This window comes from Arvicanthis niloticus, chromosome 20 (genome assembly GCF_011762505.2).
Source record: "Arvicanthis niloticus isolate mArvNil1 chromosome 20, mArvNil1.pat.X, whole genome shotgun sequence".
Classification (NCBI taxonomy): Eukaryota; Metazoa; Chordata; class Mammalia; order Rodentia; family Muridae; genus Arvicanthis; species Arvicanthis niloticus.
The window spans coordinates 43,722,498-43,741,507 of record NC_047677.1 but is presented as its reverse complement, the minus strand read 5'-3'; the positions used below and the strand labels follow the sequence as shown (position 1 = coordinate 43,741,507).

At 49.7% G+C, this 19,010-nt stretch overlaps 1 protein-coding gene across 4 annotated transcripts in view; it reads left to right on the top strand.

Moving 5' to 3' along the window:
* Positions 1-19,010, top strand: part of Pde9a (phosphodiesterase 9A) — an 85,003-nt gene that overhangs the window by 26,845 nt on the left and 39,148 nt on the right. For 2 of the 4 annotated variants that reach the window (XM_034524131.2, XM_034524130.2), the window contains exons 3-4: positions 1,341-1,418; positions 6,710-6,753. In XM_034524131.2, coding sequence (XP_034380022.1) covers positions 1,341-1,418; positions 6,710-6,753 — 122 coding nt within the window. Of the gene's footprint in view, positions 1-1,340; positions 1,419-6,709; positions 6,754-15,402; positions 15,544-15,865; positions 16,003-19,010 lie in introns of those variants that run through there. The other 2 variants (XM_076917115.1, XM_076917116.1) reach the window with 2 other exon arrangements.

Genomic DNA, 19,010 nt, shown 5'->3' with positions numbered 1-19,010 from the left:
TGACCCCAGATGTACAGAGTAGTGTCCTTGGCGTGGTGTAATATGTCAATCAAGATGCAGAGTGAAATATAGACATTGTATGTTTAGGCGTGGGTCAGCTCCCCCCAATATCACATCCCATTATATACAGGCAGTCTAAAATCTGAAGAAAAAAATAATAATAATCCCAAACACTTCTGGTCATGAGCGTTTTGGATAAGAGACACTTGGCCCATTTTAGCATCTACTTTTCCTTTAGAGATGGTATGTGCCTGTAACACCGGTATTTGGGAAGCTGGGGCAGGAGGATTGTAGGTAAGAGGCCAGCCGGGACCATACAGTGAGACCCTGTCTCAGAGACAACTGAAGAAATGGGTAAGAGAAAAGAAGGGACGCTCGGGAATAGCATTGGATGGAGGTGACTTTAGGGTTAGGGTCTGTGGAGGTAATGGGACGGAAGGCTTATAAAAGCCGTTTATAAACAAGCAAGAGAGAGACAAGGAGATGAAGCCATGTTCTGAAGGATATAGCACACGCCCCAGTACAGCAAAAGGAGCCACCCCGCGGGCAGCAGCGTTAGGCATCCTATGTTAAGAACTGTAGCGCACACACTGTGGTCACATCTGCAGGTACGCTGTGGGATTTGGGTCCCATTTCCATTGTTCGGATTCGGAAACTTCACAAACCAGGTTGCAAGCCCCAGCCCCATAAGAGATCCTGTCTCAAGATTCAAGGTGGATGGTGCCCGAGCAATGCCACGGAGACTGATCTCTGACCTCATGTACCCACGCAGGCGTGCGTTCATCCTTATACACACAAATTAACATGCAGTAAGACATATTCACAGCTGAGGATGAGAGGGCTTAGTTCTTTGGACAGAGGTATCAGCTTATCAGAAGCCCCTAGATGAGGGGCTGGGAGGAGGCAGGTTTCTGCCATTTAACTTCGTGCTTTATGGGAGAGAAGATGGAGCAGGCTCGGGGGTCTCTCCAAGGGCACAAAACAGCAAGGTGAGTGATGGTTCCCATCTCTGCACTAACGCTAGTTTTTGTGTATACCGCAGCTTCCTTAATCTCGCAACTCCATAAATTATCCTTGCTCCAATTCCCCCTTTAAATTATTTAAAAGTTGACAGGCTCTTAGAATACACTTGCCCTTTTCACTTGACTTGATAAGGGGCTGGAGGAGGGTGGGGAACGTATCTACAGGACGACCAGCTGCCCCTACCTGCCCTTAACCAAGGACACCTGGTCCCCTGTTCTCAGGTCCTGGTTCCTCTGGACTCTGTCACGCGAGACCCATGTGCAAGTGTGTGTGTATGTTGGGGGAAGGGGAGCAGAGCTGACATGAGTGTTTTGCAGGAACACCACCATCTCCCTTTTGACCACAGATGACGCCATGGTCTCCATCGATCCCACCATGCCTGCCAATTCAGAGCGGTAAGCGTCTCCTCCTGGGGTGTCTTACTCGTCCACGCCATGTGCCAGGGAGTCTGCAATTTGGTTTTGTTTACTACTGCTAAAAAGTGTGAAGTTTCAGCCGGAGAGGGAAAGAGGCAGATGGAAGGCAGGCGGGGGCTTGGTTCACTCCTTCCTTCTTGGGAAACCATTTTCCCTGTGAGGAGGCCGTGTGCACACGCAGAGGATGGTACTAGGAGCATAGCTCCAGCCTGAGGAGTCTGTGGGAGAAGCTACGGTTTCCTGGGGACTTTGTCTCCCCACTTGAGCTCTTACTGGAACATTCTGTGCACAGAAGGTAGGAGGCTGAGGCACAGAAGGTCAAGAGTAGCCAGTAGCTGTGTGTGCCCTTGTGAAAATGGGTAGGACAGCTGGAGCCAGTTATCTGTACCCTCATGAAGGACATGGAAAGAGCCCTGGAATCAAGGGTGTCACTTTTCCAGGTGGCCTGGGAAGTCCCTGTAGTCTCCATGTCATTTGTGCAGTTCAACAAAGCAGAACTTGCAAATGTAGCCTCTGGGGCTGGCAGGATGGATCAGCTGATAAAGTGCTTGCATGCAAGCCTAAAGACACAAGTTCAAGCCCAGGACCCACATGAAGATGGAAGGTGAGACCACATTCTACAGAGTTGTCCATTGACTTCTGCATCACACACACACACACACACACACACACACACACACACACACACACACTTAAAAGTTTTAATACACTCTCAGAAGAGTATAGGAGGTAGACAATGAGATGTTGGGAAGATGAGTCCTCAGGGTCCTCTCTGGGTCCTCTCTGTTCCTTCTGACCACCAGTCCATAGGACTCAGGGGAAGTTTGGGGGCCGCTATCAATCTGATTGTCATGGTTCCTATAATGAACCTATGGCCAGCTCTGAGCCCACAGGAGAAAGCAGATACCAGGCAGGTACAGCAACATCCTTGCTTGCTCTGGGTAAGCAATATTTGAGTTCACAGATGGGCCCAACTGGGATCTCCACCTAAGCTCCAGAGTGGTCCCCCACCCCATATGAGTCACCTGAACACCCAGGCACAAGGCAACTTTGTAGCTTGTTCCTGGTTTCAGAAACAGGTCAGTGAGGCCCCAGTGATTATGGCTGACATGGTCTTAAACATGACTGCTACTGTTCCCAACAACCCTCCGCCTTGGTCAGGTCTCCACACTAGGCATACCCATAATACTCAGGTACAGGATGTCTTTGTTCCTTCATCTTGCCCCCAGGAGTCAGTGTTCTAGTCAGACCCACTGACCCCCACTCTGATCCAGACTTCCACAAGGTTCATGGATCATTGGCTCCCCCAAAGATTCCCACGACAGTCACATGCAACATGTGTGACACGTGTCATTTCCAACCTGCCTGACCCAGAACTCCATCAACAGGAAGGGACTGAGTGGTCCATCCCCTCAACACCCAGAATCCTAAAGTGGCCATATTGGGGGTGGGATTTCTCTATGCCCTGTCTGTGTAAGCAGGGTCTCAGTCCCACAAAGCCATGTGGGTTTTGCTGGATTCAATTATAACAGATGTAACAATTCAGCTAACAGAGATATTAAAACTGTACAGGAACGGAGAACAAGTGTCTATGTGACCCCAGGGCCTCCTAAGCAAGAAAACACAACAGCACACATACATGTGTGTATGATCATGTGTACATACACACACACACTCATACATGCATGCATACACTCACACACATGCACACACATGTGTGCATCAAAACACCCATGAGAGCACATATGCACACACACATGTGCATTGAAATGCACATGAAAACACACACGTATGCACACACACCTGCACACGAATACACACATGCACACACACACGTACACACGGACACACATGTGCATCAAAACACACACAAGAGCACACATGTATGCACACATGCACACGAATACACACATGCACACACACGCACGTGTGCATACAAATGTGTATTGAAATGCGTGTGAGAGCACACACATGCATGTACACACAGGCACACACAGGCATACATGCACACGCACACAAACCCAAGGGTTCATAATGAGCACCACATCTTTGCGGCATGCTGAAAACCACCCCTCAGATGCAGACAGGATGAAACTGCATAAGGCTGGATGGGTGTATGCTGCTGCATGTTGGGGTTACAGAGGTATGGATACAGAGACAGAGCTAGCTACACAGACATCTCAGTGAGGCAGGAACATGAACAATACATTTGTGGGCTCAGACCTAAACCTTGCCCGAGCTGTGAGTTTCCTGTCTTCAGGGTCTCCATGTCCTTTCTCCCTTCCACCTCTCTCCTCTCTTCCCACTTCTCAGTATCTCCTCCTGAGCTTGTGTGCTGGGAAGGATTGTCTTCTCCATGCTGAAGGCTCTGTGTGGGTCAGGACAGGTCTGGCCTGGAAATTCCCAATCCCCATCTCCACAGGGATTCCTGGCCTAGAGGCGTGCCTGTCTGCCATGAAGACTTGCATCCGCTCGTCCACACTGATGGCTCGGTATAAACCAGGAAGCAGGTCGGCTGAACAGTGGCCCCTGCTGTACATTAAAACTGGCAAGCCCTTTTAAAGAGATCTGGTTAACCCACAACGCCCTCTCCCCCTCTAAGACTTATTAATCCGAGTCTTTGTAAAGCTCTGCAAAAAATTACAGAGTGTGGAACCTGGGGTGAGCCCCATGTGCTGAGAGGAACCTTGAAACTACTCTGGACTTAGATGTGGGCCTGTGCCCTCTGAGTCGGGCCTGTACCAATCTCAGAGGGTTTAGTACAGGATACACTCTCCAGTCTGTGTGACCCACCCACCAACTTCCCCGAGAGCACAGGCCCACCCCTAACCCCACCCACCCTCACCCACCCCTACCCATGGGTTCCAAGTGACCACATGCCTACATACTTAATCACTTGTGTTTATAGTTTGTTTGTTTGTTTGTTTTTTTAACTTTCCCCACCTCTGAAGACCATGTAGTTATTCAGCTTGGACATGGTCACCTCCCCCCAACCCCCCTCCCATCCCAGCCTCCCACTGTTGGAAGGGACCTAGCAATAGATGGAGCCCTCATTCTCACACTTGGGGCTGTTTCCTGTTCTCAGGATGGGTTTTCTATGATGCTCGAGTCTCCAAGGTTCCTGGCCAGCCACCTCCATCCTGGCTGGAGGGGTAGCTGACTCATGTCTCCCAGCTTTGTGCCTTCCAGCTTTTTCTCTGCACCTGTTTCAAACCCCAAGTCACAGCAGTGAGATGGGAGGCCAGTCAGCTTCTGCTCTCGCTTGGAGCTGGCAAGACATGATGAGTGGCCTCTTCCCCAGGACCGATAGTGAGAACAGACATATCAGAGCCTGGCCAGATGGAGCTACTGGTTTGCTCTCAGAGAGCCTTATCCCATCTGGCTCCTTTCTCTGACCAAAGAATGTTCTAGGTCTGGCAGTGTCCAGCTCTCGGAGCTGCCTCTTGGACCCTGCCCTTACTCTCTTTCTGGGGAAGCAGAACAGATGCTTAGATGGTGTGAAGAGAGTGGGGCCATATGGTGCAGCATACGGAGAGAGGAGAGGGCCAAAATTGACACGGCACATTTCTGACAGAACACAAACACATCTTGGGTTTCCGATTTTAGCCAAGTTGTGAGACGTGTGGCTTTCCACTGGGTAAAGCAACCGGGCGCCAGCGAGGAGGGCCATGCAGCCTCCCTCTGCTCAGTGCACATGCCTCTTAGATAGATGCCCAGCTGGCGCCAGGCTGCTGCCTTCCAAGGCATCATAAGGAAAGCCAGTGCCCGGGCAGTTAAGATTGCAGAACAGACACTCAATGAAAGTCCAAGGCCGTTTATCAACTCCAGACGGGGAAGGGTTTATGTCATTTACATTATATTAACAGTGTCCAGGAAGAGAGTGAGGAAGCTGTAACTCAGTTCAGATGGAGCCAAGAGTTTATTCAGTCCTGGAAGACACTGTCTCTGCAGAACTGACCTGGGGGGATTTGGGAACCAGAAGCCACGACTAAGCAAGAGGCCATGAGATGTAGCCAGGAAGCTTTGCCTGTGGTCTTAGTGTCTCACAATCTTTGTCCCAGTCCTTCTTACCTCTGGCCAGCAGCATCGGCTTGCTGGTTACATTCAGGCCAAAGCACTATGGGGTGATGAACGGGCCTCCCATCCCAAAGATGCACACTGTTACAATAGATCTCTCTTCAGAAACCTACACTTGAACTTAGGAGATCATTGCTGTAACCAGAACATTTTAGCCTTGTTCAAAGCCAGCTCCTACCACAGTGGGCTCTCAGAACACAAGGAAGGTCCCTGGACTCTGAGGCTCATCTTGACACATAACCTCTGGATTTCACGGGCAAGTCCCAGTGAGGGTCAGATGTTCGAACTCTTGCCTGTGCCTGTCCTCGTTGCTGGCACACATCCTGCCTGCAGCACCTCTGAGGGCTGTCTCTCTAGCCTTATGTTGTTCTTGCTATCATGTTGTAAATTCTGTTAAATTGCTAAGTGAAAAAAAAAAACAAAAACAAAAAACAACAACAACAACAAAAACCCCAAAACAACCAATCAACCAATCTCTCCTGGGGTTAGCTCTTAGCACTGGGCATCACCCACCATCGCCTGGTTTCCACTGGTCTCAGATGCTCATCCCCTGCCCCTAGACAGAGGTCCTTCCATCATTTACAGAGCCTTTTCCTGGCATCCAGATAGCCCAAGTCCTTTGTACAGCTTCAAACAGAGCGGCGAATAATGGGGCATGGGTTTTCACAGGGTCGCCAGCTCCTGTACAGTTCTGTAAACGCCAGCAGAGACAAGTGGGAGCTAGTTTGCACTGGTTTGGGGTAGAACTGGGCAAAAAAAATGTCAGAGTCCTCTGGTTCCACGTGATCATGTAGCTCTGGTTCTTAATTGTATCGATGGCAGAAATTTGCTTCCTTGTGATCAAGTGTGAACGTTATAAAGGAACTCCAGGTAAATTATATAATTTAAAAAATTAGATGCATCTAAATGAGAGAACTCAGAATGGCCAGGTTGCAGGGAAGGGGTGTTGGGGTGTATGTAGCTCAGAGGCAGAGCAGGAACTTGCAATGTGCAGATGTGCAGAGCCTGGGGTTCCATCGATAGTACCTCAGGATAAAAAGAAAACAAATCAGGGGGGTGGGGGAAAGGGCGAGGGGGGGTGGGGGGGCAGGGGAGGCTTAGTTGACTGAATTGTAAGGCTCCCTAGGGAGTACTTCTCACTGATTAGCCAGAGCTCTGGCAGCCACTCACTGGGACACTCTCTTTTCTTGCAGAACTCCCTACAAGGTGAGACCTGTGGCTGTCAAGCAAGTATCTGGTAAGGCCCTGTTATCACCTTTTAAATAATGAGAGAGAGAGAGAGAGAGAGAGAGAGAGAGAGAGAGAGAGAGAGAGACAGAGAGAGAGACAGAGAGAGAGACAGAGAGAGAGACAGAGAGAGAGAGAGACAGAGAGAGAGACAGAGAGAGAGACAGAGAGAGGGACAGAGAGAGATAGAGACACAGAGACAGAGACACAGAGAGACACAGAGAGACAGAGACAGACAGAGAGAGACAGAGATTTCCAGCCTCCCAGCCCCTCCCACTCCCTGTGCACTGGAATGCTTGTTGGTTAAGTGTTTGAATCTGCTACTGTAACTACAGAATCTGAAACTGTGTTCCCATCCAGGCAGCCCCTCTGAGTTCCCACCCTGACCCAGAGAGTATAATCAATCCTGGGGTCATTTTACCTCCTTCTACCTCGGTTCCCACACCCATCTCCAATCCTGTGAGCCGCAAAGTTAGGCCTCCACCCCACCAGGTTTCCCAGGGTGCTTCAGCCAGGCATGGGATTCTGGAAGAATCTCATTTCCTTTTGGATTTTTTTTTTTTTTTAAATCACTTCTATTTGTATGTGATTTACGCACAATAAAATGCTCTCACTCGAGAGCACACCTGGATGTGTTCTGAAGAATCTACACGCTGCTGCTGTCGTCGTTGGTGAAATCAAGGTTTCCGGGAACATTCTCCCGTGTCCCTCGCTCAATTGCCTCGGTCTACAGCTGGCTCACTTTTGGAGACCATCCAATAGACAGGGTTTCCCAGAGTTTGTGTGAGGAGTTGGGGGGGGGGGAAGGGGTGTAAACATTTTTCATTTCTGATATATGTGTACATATGGGGTTCAGATTTGAACCTCAGTCCTTCCTTACGAGCCAGCTCCTCACGAGCTTCTGTCTTGTTCTTGAGGCAGGGTCTCTCATTGTGCTAGGATGGCTGGCCAGTAAGCCCCAGGGATCCTCCTGTCTCTGCCTATCCAGCCCTCCTGGATACCGTGTGTGTGTGTGTGTGTGTGTGTGTGTGTGTGTGTGTGTGTGTGTGTGTACTTACCAATGGTGCCAATTTCCCCATCCCCCTTTCCAGAGTTTCATGCAGAATAAAATGACCCAGGAAGTGAGTCTACATGAGGCTTCTGAGACCCATCCATGTTGTGAGCGCCAGCCACTGTGCCTGGTAGTTGCTAACGGTCATCCTGATGTTTTTCCTTCATTTCCGGATGGATATTTGGGTCATTTTTTTTTATGAGTCAAGCTGTTGTAGATTAAAGAGTGGGGGAGGGGTTCTAGTGGGGCTGTGTCGTGGGGTCATGGGGTCATGGGGTCATGGGGTCATAGGGTCAAGTTTAAGTTTAGCTCACCCGGACCTGCTGCTTCCCTTTTCTGACATCTCTGTTCCAGCTGGCCCTCCTTTCTTGGAGCTCTGGAACTGTCCGTCATTCTGATGGCTGCGGAAGTGGAGTGTGCCGCGGTTTTAATTTGTGATTTTTTTCTTTAAATTTAATTTGTGATTCCCTAATGATTACTGACCACAAGTGTCTGAAGTATCTGTTTTGTGTTTTATGACATCTCTGGCCAGCTCCTTGGTAGCTCGCTGCACTTACCGAGTTGTGAGGGCTTCTTGTTGCGTCGAAGAGTCACACTTAGTGTCTAGCCTATTGCCTTGATAAAATGTTCTGACAAACGCAGCTGAAGGAGAAATGGCTCATTTCAACTCACAGTTCAAGGTTGCACAATCCATCCTGGTGGGGAAATCAAGGCGGCAGGAGCTTAAAGTTGGTTGCATGGCATGTATAAGGTCTTGTGTTAAATTCCTACCACTGCAAAAATGTGTGTGTGTGTGTATGTGTGTGTATACATATATATATATATATATATATATATATATGTATACACACACATACACACACACACACACACACACACACATATATATATATATATAACCAGAAAGCTCACACTACCAATATGAGCACCATTTAAGTAAGGGAAGAGCCTGGGAGAGTGGCATCCCTAAGAATGCCAGCAGGGTGGGTGTGGCCAGCAACAATAAACTGCTCAACAGAAAATGACAAGTCTGCTGGGAAGTGGTGGCATACACCTTTGATCCCAAGTGCTGGGATAGGCAGACCTCTGTGAGTTCGAGGCCAGCCTGGTCTACAGAGTATATTCTAGGATAGCCGGAGCTACACAGAGAACAAAAAAGGCAGGGCTCTGCTCTTGGAGACAGACACCTAGCACTGGGGACAGTCCTGCTTCTGGATCGCTTCTCCTTTTATGAGGGAAATAAAGTCACTAGCTGTGACAGAAGCCATCAGACAGGCTTTTTTATGTCATTGGTGGCCATAGTCCATCATTTTTATTTTAAGTAGCTCAAATTGAGGTGTTTCTCAATGGCAATATATACCGTTGAGGTTGACAGCCCATTGCAGCACGCCTGCCTGAGAGAGACAAGGATGTCAGAATACCAGCCACATGTCAGTCCTGAGCCCTCAGACCCATATAGGACCACAGTGTGGTCCTATGAAAGAAGCAAGCTTACCCTGGTCTGAGCTGCCCTCAGGCAAAGGCCAAAGCAATGACTACCACTGATGCACAGCTACTGCAGGGAAACAGACTCCTGCTTCACTTCTTGCTCAAAGCAAGATGCAAAGCAAAATGTGTCAGGCTTTCTCGAGCTGATGGGAACTGTTAGCACCCCTGTGATCCCTGGGGCTGTGTGCCCATGGCTTTCTCAAGACACCTCGGCTGTTGACCACTGAGCCACACTCAACCTGGGGACGGGTATCTTCAGTTTCAGAACCCTGCAGAGAGCTTGCGGGTTCTGTATGCCCTCCATTCCCCAGCCCTCCCCTAGTGTCCAGGTCAAGCCTGTGCCACCACACTATCCAGCTGGTAGAGGCAGGTCCCTTGGAGTCCCTGACATCAGCAATAGCTATCAGCTCCCCTGGGTATGGCTAGGATGCTTTGCCTCTAGGCTACAGTGCAGGGAATATCCAGAGCCTTGTTTACAGCAGCTTCCTTGGCACTACCGCTGTTTCCAAAGGCCAGAGGGCAGGGTACAGGTGGCAGGTGGCCAGCGGTAGATAGTGCTCAGAATTCCTGCTGGGAACAGGCACACACCCTCCCCCTTCCTTGTGGAGATAGAGGCAGCCTTTGCTGGAGGTCTAGGAAGATCGGGTCAAAGGGACCATGTGTCCTTGAGGGTGAGACTTCACCCTGCACATGCTCCCACACACTGTGTGCATAGTGTCTCTATGGCTACATCAGAGGCCTCTGAGCCCCAGAAGGGGCCCCTGAGAAGACTTCAAGAATGTCTATAGTTCATCCACAGAACTCCAGGCACTGCTACATTGAGTGTCCTGCTGGGTCCACGTGGACCAGAGAAAGCAGCTCTGTCAGCTTGGCGTGCACACTTATCTTGGAAGACAGAGGATGAGGTCCATCCCTCGGGAATTTGCATTCAGCTTCCCTGTTTGCTCAGACATAATTTGCATGCTGCTACACCCACGGTTGGTTCCGTGTGCGGTGGAGCAGGTTGTCTGCATGGATTTCATTGTGTATCTATACACTCTGTTTATCCTCAAATGTTTCCATCACCAGATAGAAGCCTGCACCTGCCGGCCCTGAGTCTCTGTTTCCGTAGCCCTCCCCTCCCAGGCTCAGGCAGCCTCTAGCCTGCATTGTCTGTAGATCTGCCTCGTTCCCATGTTTCAGATGTATCACTGTGGCATTTGGGGGCACGTCTTGGGGGCCACACATTCTGTGTGTCATGAAGCTGCTGTACCATTCAATATGGGGGTAACTGATGCTGCCTCCTGTGGGTGGGCCAAGTTTTGGGCTCTTTCATCAGGGCACACACCTGAGGGTTGTAACTATTGTTGCAACACTGCTCTGAATTTTTGTGCATATTTTTGGGTGGATGTTACATTCATCCAACATTGTAACTGTTTGAAGAGACACAGGGAGTTGAATAAACCAGTCATTGTTTTTAGAAGTCTAATTAAATAGCCATGAGGGAAAGGGCCTGCAGGTTCCCTGCAAAGCATAGGAACTCCAGCCTCGGCTATCCTTAATGTCCCCACATCTCAGTGGGCAGTTCTGAAACCCACCAGCCACATCCTTCTCCATCCCTGTGTCCCCTTTGCCTGAGGACTTCCTCTGAGCAGGAAAGACCAGAAGTACTGGATAGTCAACACACCAGCCATCATTTCCCAGAAGACAGTCTTCTGATATCACCAATGCAGGAGCCCAAAGGGACCTCAGAGTACTGATCTTCGTATTTCCACAGTGGTCACTTCTTCAGGAATGTGCCTCCGTTTCCCCTCCTTTGGAAGACTTTCTGGATAACCTTCCCTAAGTGATCAGCGGATCCCTTTTGTGGAACCCAGACTTAGAGCTTTGAAACTTGAAAATAGGAATCCGGGAATAAAGGACCCATCTGAGGCTGCCTTCCTCCGCCAGCTGCGTGAAGTGGCCTTAGGAAAAACGTATCCCCACGAGCTTCCATTTCCTGTGCAGAATAGGAGTTAAAATAGACACCTCCGCAGGGTTCTTCAGAGGGTAAATGATGTAATTTATGCAGAAAGCCTATTGAGGGCTGGCCACTTAGCGTGCTCAATAAATGGTAGCTATCATTTAAAGTAACCTCCTGGGCAAACCAATGGGCAAAAGCTTGTCTCAACAAAACTGGAGGATTTCAATGGAGCAGGAACGCTCCCTCAGGGCCAAACCAACACACACGGCGTGTGGGCTCTGATTTCGCTCAGAAGCCAAGTTCCTGCTCTGAATTTGAACGCAGATGTGTTAGTCATGAGCACTCATAATGCTTCATAATAATATTTTCTATATTTAGTGCAGTTTCAGCCCAAAGCATTAAGGCTTTTAGGCGTCATAAGCATGCCCTTAATCATCCTTGCCTACATTATTTTTTTAAAAAACAAACAAACAAACAAACAAACAGAGTGCAGTGGAAAAATGCAAAATATAACTGTTCCTGGAATTGCAAGCTCACGCTTCTCCTCCAGGGTGGTCTAGCTGGCCAGAGCTGCAGCAGGCCACAGCCAGAGACGTGGGTGGCAAGCGGTGGCTGTCCTGACTGCAGGGTTCCTCTTGGATAAGAACAGCTCTGGCATTGCACACTGCTAGTGTTTCACCCCGTCAAGACAGATATTTCCACCAACCTTGAGAGCTTCCCCAAATGCACACCGTAAGAATCCACCATCTCTGCTTGTTTCGGCAGCTTGCATTGGCAGCTTCCTAGGGCCACTAGTACAGAGTCCTACTGTGTGCAATCCACCTGACTCTCTGGTTCAGTGCCACTGCTTCCAGATTCACAGCCCACCTCTGGGCTGCTGAACATGCTTACTCTCTAAGTCACTATGGGTGGACGTGGGGGAGGGGTCACTTCTAATGTGGGGTTCAGCTGCTATGATCGCTGCGCAGGTCTTACTGTGAACATGCTCGCAGATATTGCATCCTGATTGCAGCCTAGCACCGAGTGTGCCTTTTATGTGTGTTAACTGCCCATGTGCCCGGAGAAAAAAACCAGGCTCTCCTATCGGTATTTGACATAATCTCAGGAGGTCCTTGAAGAAAGGGGAAACTGATACAAAGGAGGATGGCGAGTTCCTGAGGAAGTGACTGCTGTAGGCAGATGCAGCATTCATTGAATGAAAACGTGGCCATGTGGGCTGGCCAATTGGAGCTAACAGCCACCCAGATAGAACATAGAAATTAGTAAGTAGTGACTCGGAGTTTCATAGGAAGGTGGAGGGTAGAGAGCCATGGGGAGAGCAGAGGCAGCAGGATGGGGCTTTGGGGGGGAAGAGACTTCCTTCCAAAACCGAGAGGGGCAGCATTAGTAGAGACAGCTGTCAATCATAGCACCGTGAAGGGTCCAGAGAGAGCAACGTACCTATCCAGTTCCTTAGAGACAAAGAAAAGTCTTTACTTTTGCAGGTTTTCAGGCAGTGGCATGAAGTCCCCACCTTATGATTTAGCCTGGCCTTGTCACCACAACTGCGCTGTGACAGACAGACTTGCTGAGAGCTGTGCCTGCTCAGGACACACTGGCACCTTCACAGAAACAGACAGACACTCAACACAGCTCCTTCTAGATTCTCAGTGTCTGCTCTGTCTGTCCTTCTGTCTGCTCTGATTGTTAGTTAGCTCATGGACTCATTGCTTTAAGACTCAGGTGTGGTAGCCTGGGAGAAATTCCTCCCACATCCCCTTGTGTGCACTCACACTCACGCACACATATACATACTTGTGCACACATGTACACATGCGTGCATGCACGTGTGCACACACACGCACACTCACATGTAGGAACACATACATGGATGCATGTACACATACATGCACACGGGAACGCACACACATGCACCTTCTGCTGGCCGTGTTCAGAAGAACATCTACAAGAAAACTCTTCCCCAAACCATCAAGCGGTCACAGCATCAAGTTATTATACAGGCTTGGCCTCCAGGGCCTTTGTTTTTTGTTTTGTTTTGTTTTGTTCTGTTTTGTTTGCTGATCTCGGGTTTTGTTGTTTTTCCTTTTCTGCTGCTGCCTCTCGTGTTGGCTGGACAGATGTCCACATTCTGTTTCACTTCTGCCCCCTGCACCTCAGCCACCCTTCAACATTGCTCGTAGCTGCTACTGTAAGCACCAATCTCCAACTAACAGACCTGATAGCTTGAGATTTATACCAAATTAAATAAAGAACACAGTTCCTAGCCACCCCCTCCCTACACCCTCAGTGATGGACACCTCATACTCTTTGGAGTCCACGGTTCACTGCTGGCCACTCTTGGCCCGCACACACTCTCCAGTCCTTGTAAATACACAGCACCCCCTGTCCCCCAGTGCGGCCCCATAATGGGTATCTTTAACCTCCTTCGCTTCCAGAAGTCTGATGGCACCTGTAGCCCCACCTTCTCAGGAAGCTGAGGGGGGGGTCATTGAGACTGGCATGTGAGATTCAAAGCCATGGTGGCCAGCAGGGTGTGTGTGTATAGTGTGTGTTTGGGGTATTGTGTGTGTTTGGGAGTGTGGTGTGATATGGTATGTGTGTGAGGTGTGTGCATGTTGTATGTGTTGTGTATGTTGTGTATGTGTGGTGTGTGTATTTATGTGTGTGGTGTGTGTATGTATGATGTGTGTGGGGTGTCTGTGTGATGTATGTGGTGTGTGTGTGTGTGGTGTATGGTGTGTGTGTGTGGTATGTGTGTATGGTGTGTGGTGTGTGTATGTGTGATGTGTGTGGTGTGTGTGTGGTATGTGTGTATGGTGTGTGGTGTGTGTATGTGTGATGTGTGTGGTATGTGTGTATGGTGTGTGTATGTGTGATGTGTGTGGTGTGTGTGTGGTATGTGTGTATGATGTGTGTGTTGTGTGTGTATGTGTATGGTATGTGTGGTGTGTGTGTATGGTGTATTTGTGATGTGTGTGTGTGGTATGTGTGTGTATGGTGTATGTGTGATGTGTGTGTGGTATGTGTATGTGGTATGTGTGTATGGTGTGTGTGGTGTGTGTGTGTGTGTGGTATATGTGTGTGGTGTGCAGTATATGTATGTGTGTGTGGTATGTGTGTATGGTGTGTGTGGTATGTGTGTATGGTGTGTGTGTGATGTGTGTGTATGGTATGTGTGTGTGTCATATATGTGTGTGGTATGTGTGTATGGTATGTGTGGTGTGTGTGTGTGTGTGTGGTATGTATGTGTGTGTGGTATGTGTATATGGTATGTGTGTAGTGTGTGTGTGGTGTGTGTGTGGTATGTGTGTATGGTATATGTGTGGTGTGTGTGTGTGTGGTATGTGTGTGTGTGGTGTGTGTGTGTGGTATGTGTGTATGGTATGTGTGTAGTGTGTGTGTGGTGTGTGTGTGGTATGTGTATATGGTATATGTGTGGTGTGTGTGTGTGGTATGTGTGTGGTGTGTGTGTGGTATGTGTGTGATGTGTGGTATGTGTGTGTTTCCACTGCTCCTTGCTGCCTCCCACCACCCGTCTTCCCTGTCTGCATGGTTTTTCCTTTCCCAAACTGTCCTGTAGCTGGAACCTTTCCGACCAGCTTCTTTCATTGGCCCTGTACAGCTGGGCCCCTTTCTCCACCTTTCCCTGGCTCTTCAACAACCTTTCACATCTCTTGTCCTTACATAGCAATGTCTGTTTCTCTGTTACTTGCTGCAGGCAGCTTGGTGGCTTCCCTCATGGGCAGTTATGAACACTGCCACTGTGTATACTTCTGCCCAGGTTCTTAAGAAGGTAGGGGGACGGGGGGGGGCAGTGAAAGAAAATGTGCTGAACACCTGAAATCACGATCGTGCAGACCACACAGAACAGACAGACCCTCACCCCACACCCCAAGAACAATGCTGTATACACACCCCCATGCCTGATGGCTCCAAACCACCAAAACGGTTGCCAGACATTGGCTCGAGGACATCAGAGTCCTTGGTGCCTTGGCTGGCTAATTTCTGAAATGCCCTCTGCCAGTCCTTTGGCTGCTGAGACACTGAGTTCCCAGCAGGGCAAACCCAGAGAACCTGTGACTTTAAGAAGGCCAGGCAAAGTCACTGTTAATCATATAACTTTATTGTCCTCCTGGGTCATAAAGGAAGTGTCCCCCCCCCACTTCCCCCCTCCTTCTGAATGTCAGTTTTATGGGGCCCATAAACAATGATTGGCTGGTGACCCTTCCAGCCTTAGAACATCCCCACAGGCTGTTTTGAAGGTAGACTGGTTGGAGGGCAGCTGCTGGGCCTGGGAGAGACCAGAAGTGGGACAGGAGGTGAGTCTGGTCCCTCTTGGTTCCCAGGGCAAGGGCAGAGAGGCTTGGGGGTGGGGGGAAGGGTGGCATTGAGAAGGAAAATATCCGAGCCTTTTATTGACTTCAGAGCCCCTGAGAGGGTTGTCTCGTTGAGTCTAAGGAATGAGGCTTATTTTCCCTAATGTGGTCGAGATGATGATGATGATGGTGGTGGTGGTGATGATGATGATCGTGATACTGATGATGAATGGCACCCAGAAAGGGTAGAAATATCATTGTTGTTGTTGTTTGGGTCTTGCTCCGTTTTGGTTTCGGTTTTTCAGAGCTTTAGGAAGTTTCTCTTGAGTGCATGCAGCTGGGAGAGAATGCTCAGAATCACATCTGCTGCCTGCACTTGAGCCCGCGGCTTACTGCACCATCTGAACAGAGTAATAGTAGCAAGCCCTGTGGAGTCGTGAGCCCTCGCTGCCTGCCTGCCAGGTGAGGCCTGGCAATGTGTCCCTTATTTTCAGTTTTGAGAAAGATCTCACTGTGTAACCCAGGCTGGCCTCCCATTCACCATCCTCCTGTCTCAGCCTCCCCAGTTGGATGATTACAGGGGTATGCAGCACGCTGCAGCTCTTAAAGCTGTTTCTGCAGGGTCAGAGAGCTAAGATGTAAGTGTCCATGCCGGCACGGGGGGGGGGGGGGGGGGGGGGCGCGACAGGGACGAGGGGAAAACTGACAGAGCCATTCTCCCCCTCCGCTCAGTATGCAAAGAGATGCCAGCTACCATGCTGTGTCCAATTATAGTTGCTCCTTGCAACACAAAGACAGACTTTCCTTGGCTGTCCCTTTAACTAAATCCTTCTGTCCTTCTGCCACTGAATGATAGGCGTCCTGGACAGAGTCAGGAATTGTTTGAAACATAAACATTTCCTGGAAGTGAGCAAGGCGGGGAAAGATTCCTTGACTGTCTCCTCTCACCCAAGCTGGAGTCGGACTTAAGACTCGGTGGCCATGGTCTGCTGCATGGGGAAAGCCCATGGAGCAGGGCACCTATCCCATTTGCGCCAACTGGATTCTGTCCGGGAACCCCGAGCCTGACACCCCAGTAGCTCCCCCAGAATCGACAGAGGTTTGGTCTATTCAGAGGACACAAGAGCTGAGGTTCCTCTGCTCCTCTGCTGTGTTGTCCAAGCGGGACCCCTGCTGGCCCTCTCAGATTCTCCTAAGATTGTCCTAAGATGAAACTCGGCCTTCCCGTGCTAATATGTGAGATCCCCAGCTCCCGGCACGCAGCAGCGTTTATTGTGGGCGCTTGCCTCGGGAATTCTGCAGCAGCCAGCAGGAGCTAAAGCAGCAACAAGCAAGCCGCTGCCTGGCCTGCCAAGGCTCAGCCTGGAGGAAGCAGTTCTTTAGAATATACAAGGTGCTCGCCTACCTTTGCTGCACTCAGTACCCAGGAGTCCTCCCTGGTGTGTCCCGTCAGCTCTCCTACACTCAGGGGAGCCTGGGCCAGCGGGCATTCTGCATAGCCTGCTGCTCAGCTCCTGGAGTTTCCCCGGAAAACAAATTGCCTGTGAATGCCAGCTTGCCCTCCTGCAGGTCAGGCGGGCTGCGTGGCTCAACATCAGTTAAACCTTCTTTCTTTCCTTTGCTTAAAACCTTTGAGGTCCAGAGGGATCCCAGAGAGATGACAGTTGCCTGCAATCAACTGTGATTTACGAGCTCCTGTAAACCCCTGACTTTTCTTGGAGCTATTAAGACCATCCTCAAAACAGAATGTCTCACTTGCTTAAACTTCTTCAAGTCAGGATGGGCCATGAAGCCTGGGATGCGGTGAGAGGCGTCATCCATGGTACTGAGTTTTGCTGACAGGGCATGGCTTTGCCTCCAAGTTGGGGAAGGATCAACACTTGGCAGCTGAAAGCCATTGCCCGCCAATCCAGGGGTTTTAGGCTACCTGAGGGAATGAGGACAGTTAGTGTGTGCCTTTTCTCACATGGAAATCTATTCAAAAGATAAGAGGGAGGTAAAAGAAGGAATTTTTAGGGAAGCTGAAGGAAGAAATGGAGAGGACAAGAAGCAGGATGGGTGCAATCGAAGCATGAATGTGTGCACGTGAGGAAATGTCACAGTGAACGCCCTCCATCTGTGCGAGTGAGCGCCATCTATAATTACCACAAAATAAAGCATGGGAAAGATACGGTGGACAGACCCTGGATGCCCAGGCTGATGGGGGTGTCATGAGCATTCTGTTGCCCCAAAGATTGGGACACACCAGGGAAGGGCAAGCCACAAAGAGATGATCTTAGGGCAAATCTTGTCTGTCAGCCAGCCTTAGTGACCCTGGGACAGCAAGGTGGCAGCAGGGGCGGGAACAAAGGCAGTGGCATTTGCCACAAGCCACACACTGCCCTGAGGATGCTGTGCAGGTTCCTTGCTCACTTTCAAGTCTAGTGCAGGAATCCCTGGGATGGTGGACAACACTTCCGGATCAGGGCTGTGTTTCTGGACACATGGGTGGGTGGGCAGCTGTGGTACACAGGATTTTTTTTTCCCTCTTTTCTCTTGGAAAAGAATTCATTCTTTGCACTCTGTATAAACGCCCCAGTGAGCTCTTTGTGCTGAGTTGTGTATATGGCACAGCCTGACTGCAGCCCCAGTGGGTGTGCCACTCACTTTGTCTCTGAACAAAGACACCATAAGAGGACCATAGGCTAAGGCTAAGATTTAGCCTTAATGTAGATGAGGATACCAGTGTCTGCCCAAGCCCTGATTTCTGCTTCCCCTGAGAATCCAATGCAAGTATAAAAATGCTGCTGCGAGGCCCAAGAGATTACATCTGCCCTCCGTGTCCCCCCCAATCCAAAGGACAGCTCTTTATTAACTCCTTCTTGAAAAGCTATTTATTTTTATTTTATATGTATGACTGTTGCCTGCATAGATGCCTATGTCCCACCTGTGTGCCTTATACCCAAGGAGGCCAGAAGAGGGCGTCAGATTCCCCTGGAACTGCTGTTATCTTAATTGTGAGCTGCCAAGTAGATGTTGGGAACCAAGTCCCAGACTGCTTACTCTGCATCCGGTGTCCTTTATCTCTGAGCCACCTCTCCCCACTTCCTCATCTTGTTATTACATTCTGAGGTGGCTTGGAGCTCAACTTCAGATGCACATGAGAATCTTTCCCAGCTCACCTTGCACAACCTTTAGCAAGCACATCGACCCAGCTAGCTATACACACTGGCACGCTCCTGTGTGCAGGTCCCTACCCCCGCAACCCCTCCCCCATCCATCCAGCTTCTATATGCTAATCACTTCCTTTCGGAACTCACTCCTCCCCGACCCCTGTCGGTCACTAACCGGAGATCACCAGATTTCTAATTTTGTCACTTAGAGCATTGAATAAATGCAGTCATACCCGTAATTTGGGGAATTAGCTGTCTCACTTGGAACCAGCACTCTGAGTTGTCCCTATAGATGTAGAGTCCTTTTTATGGCTGCCT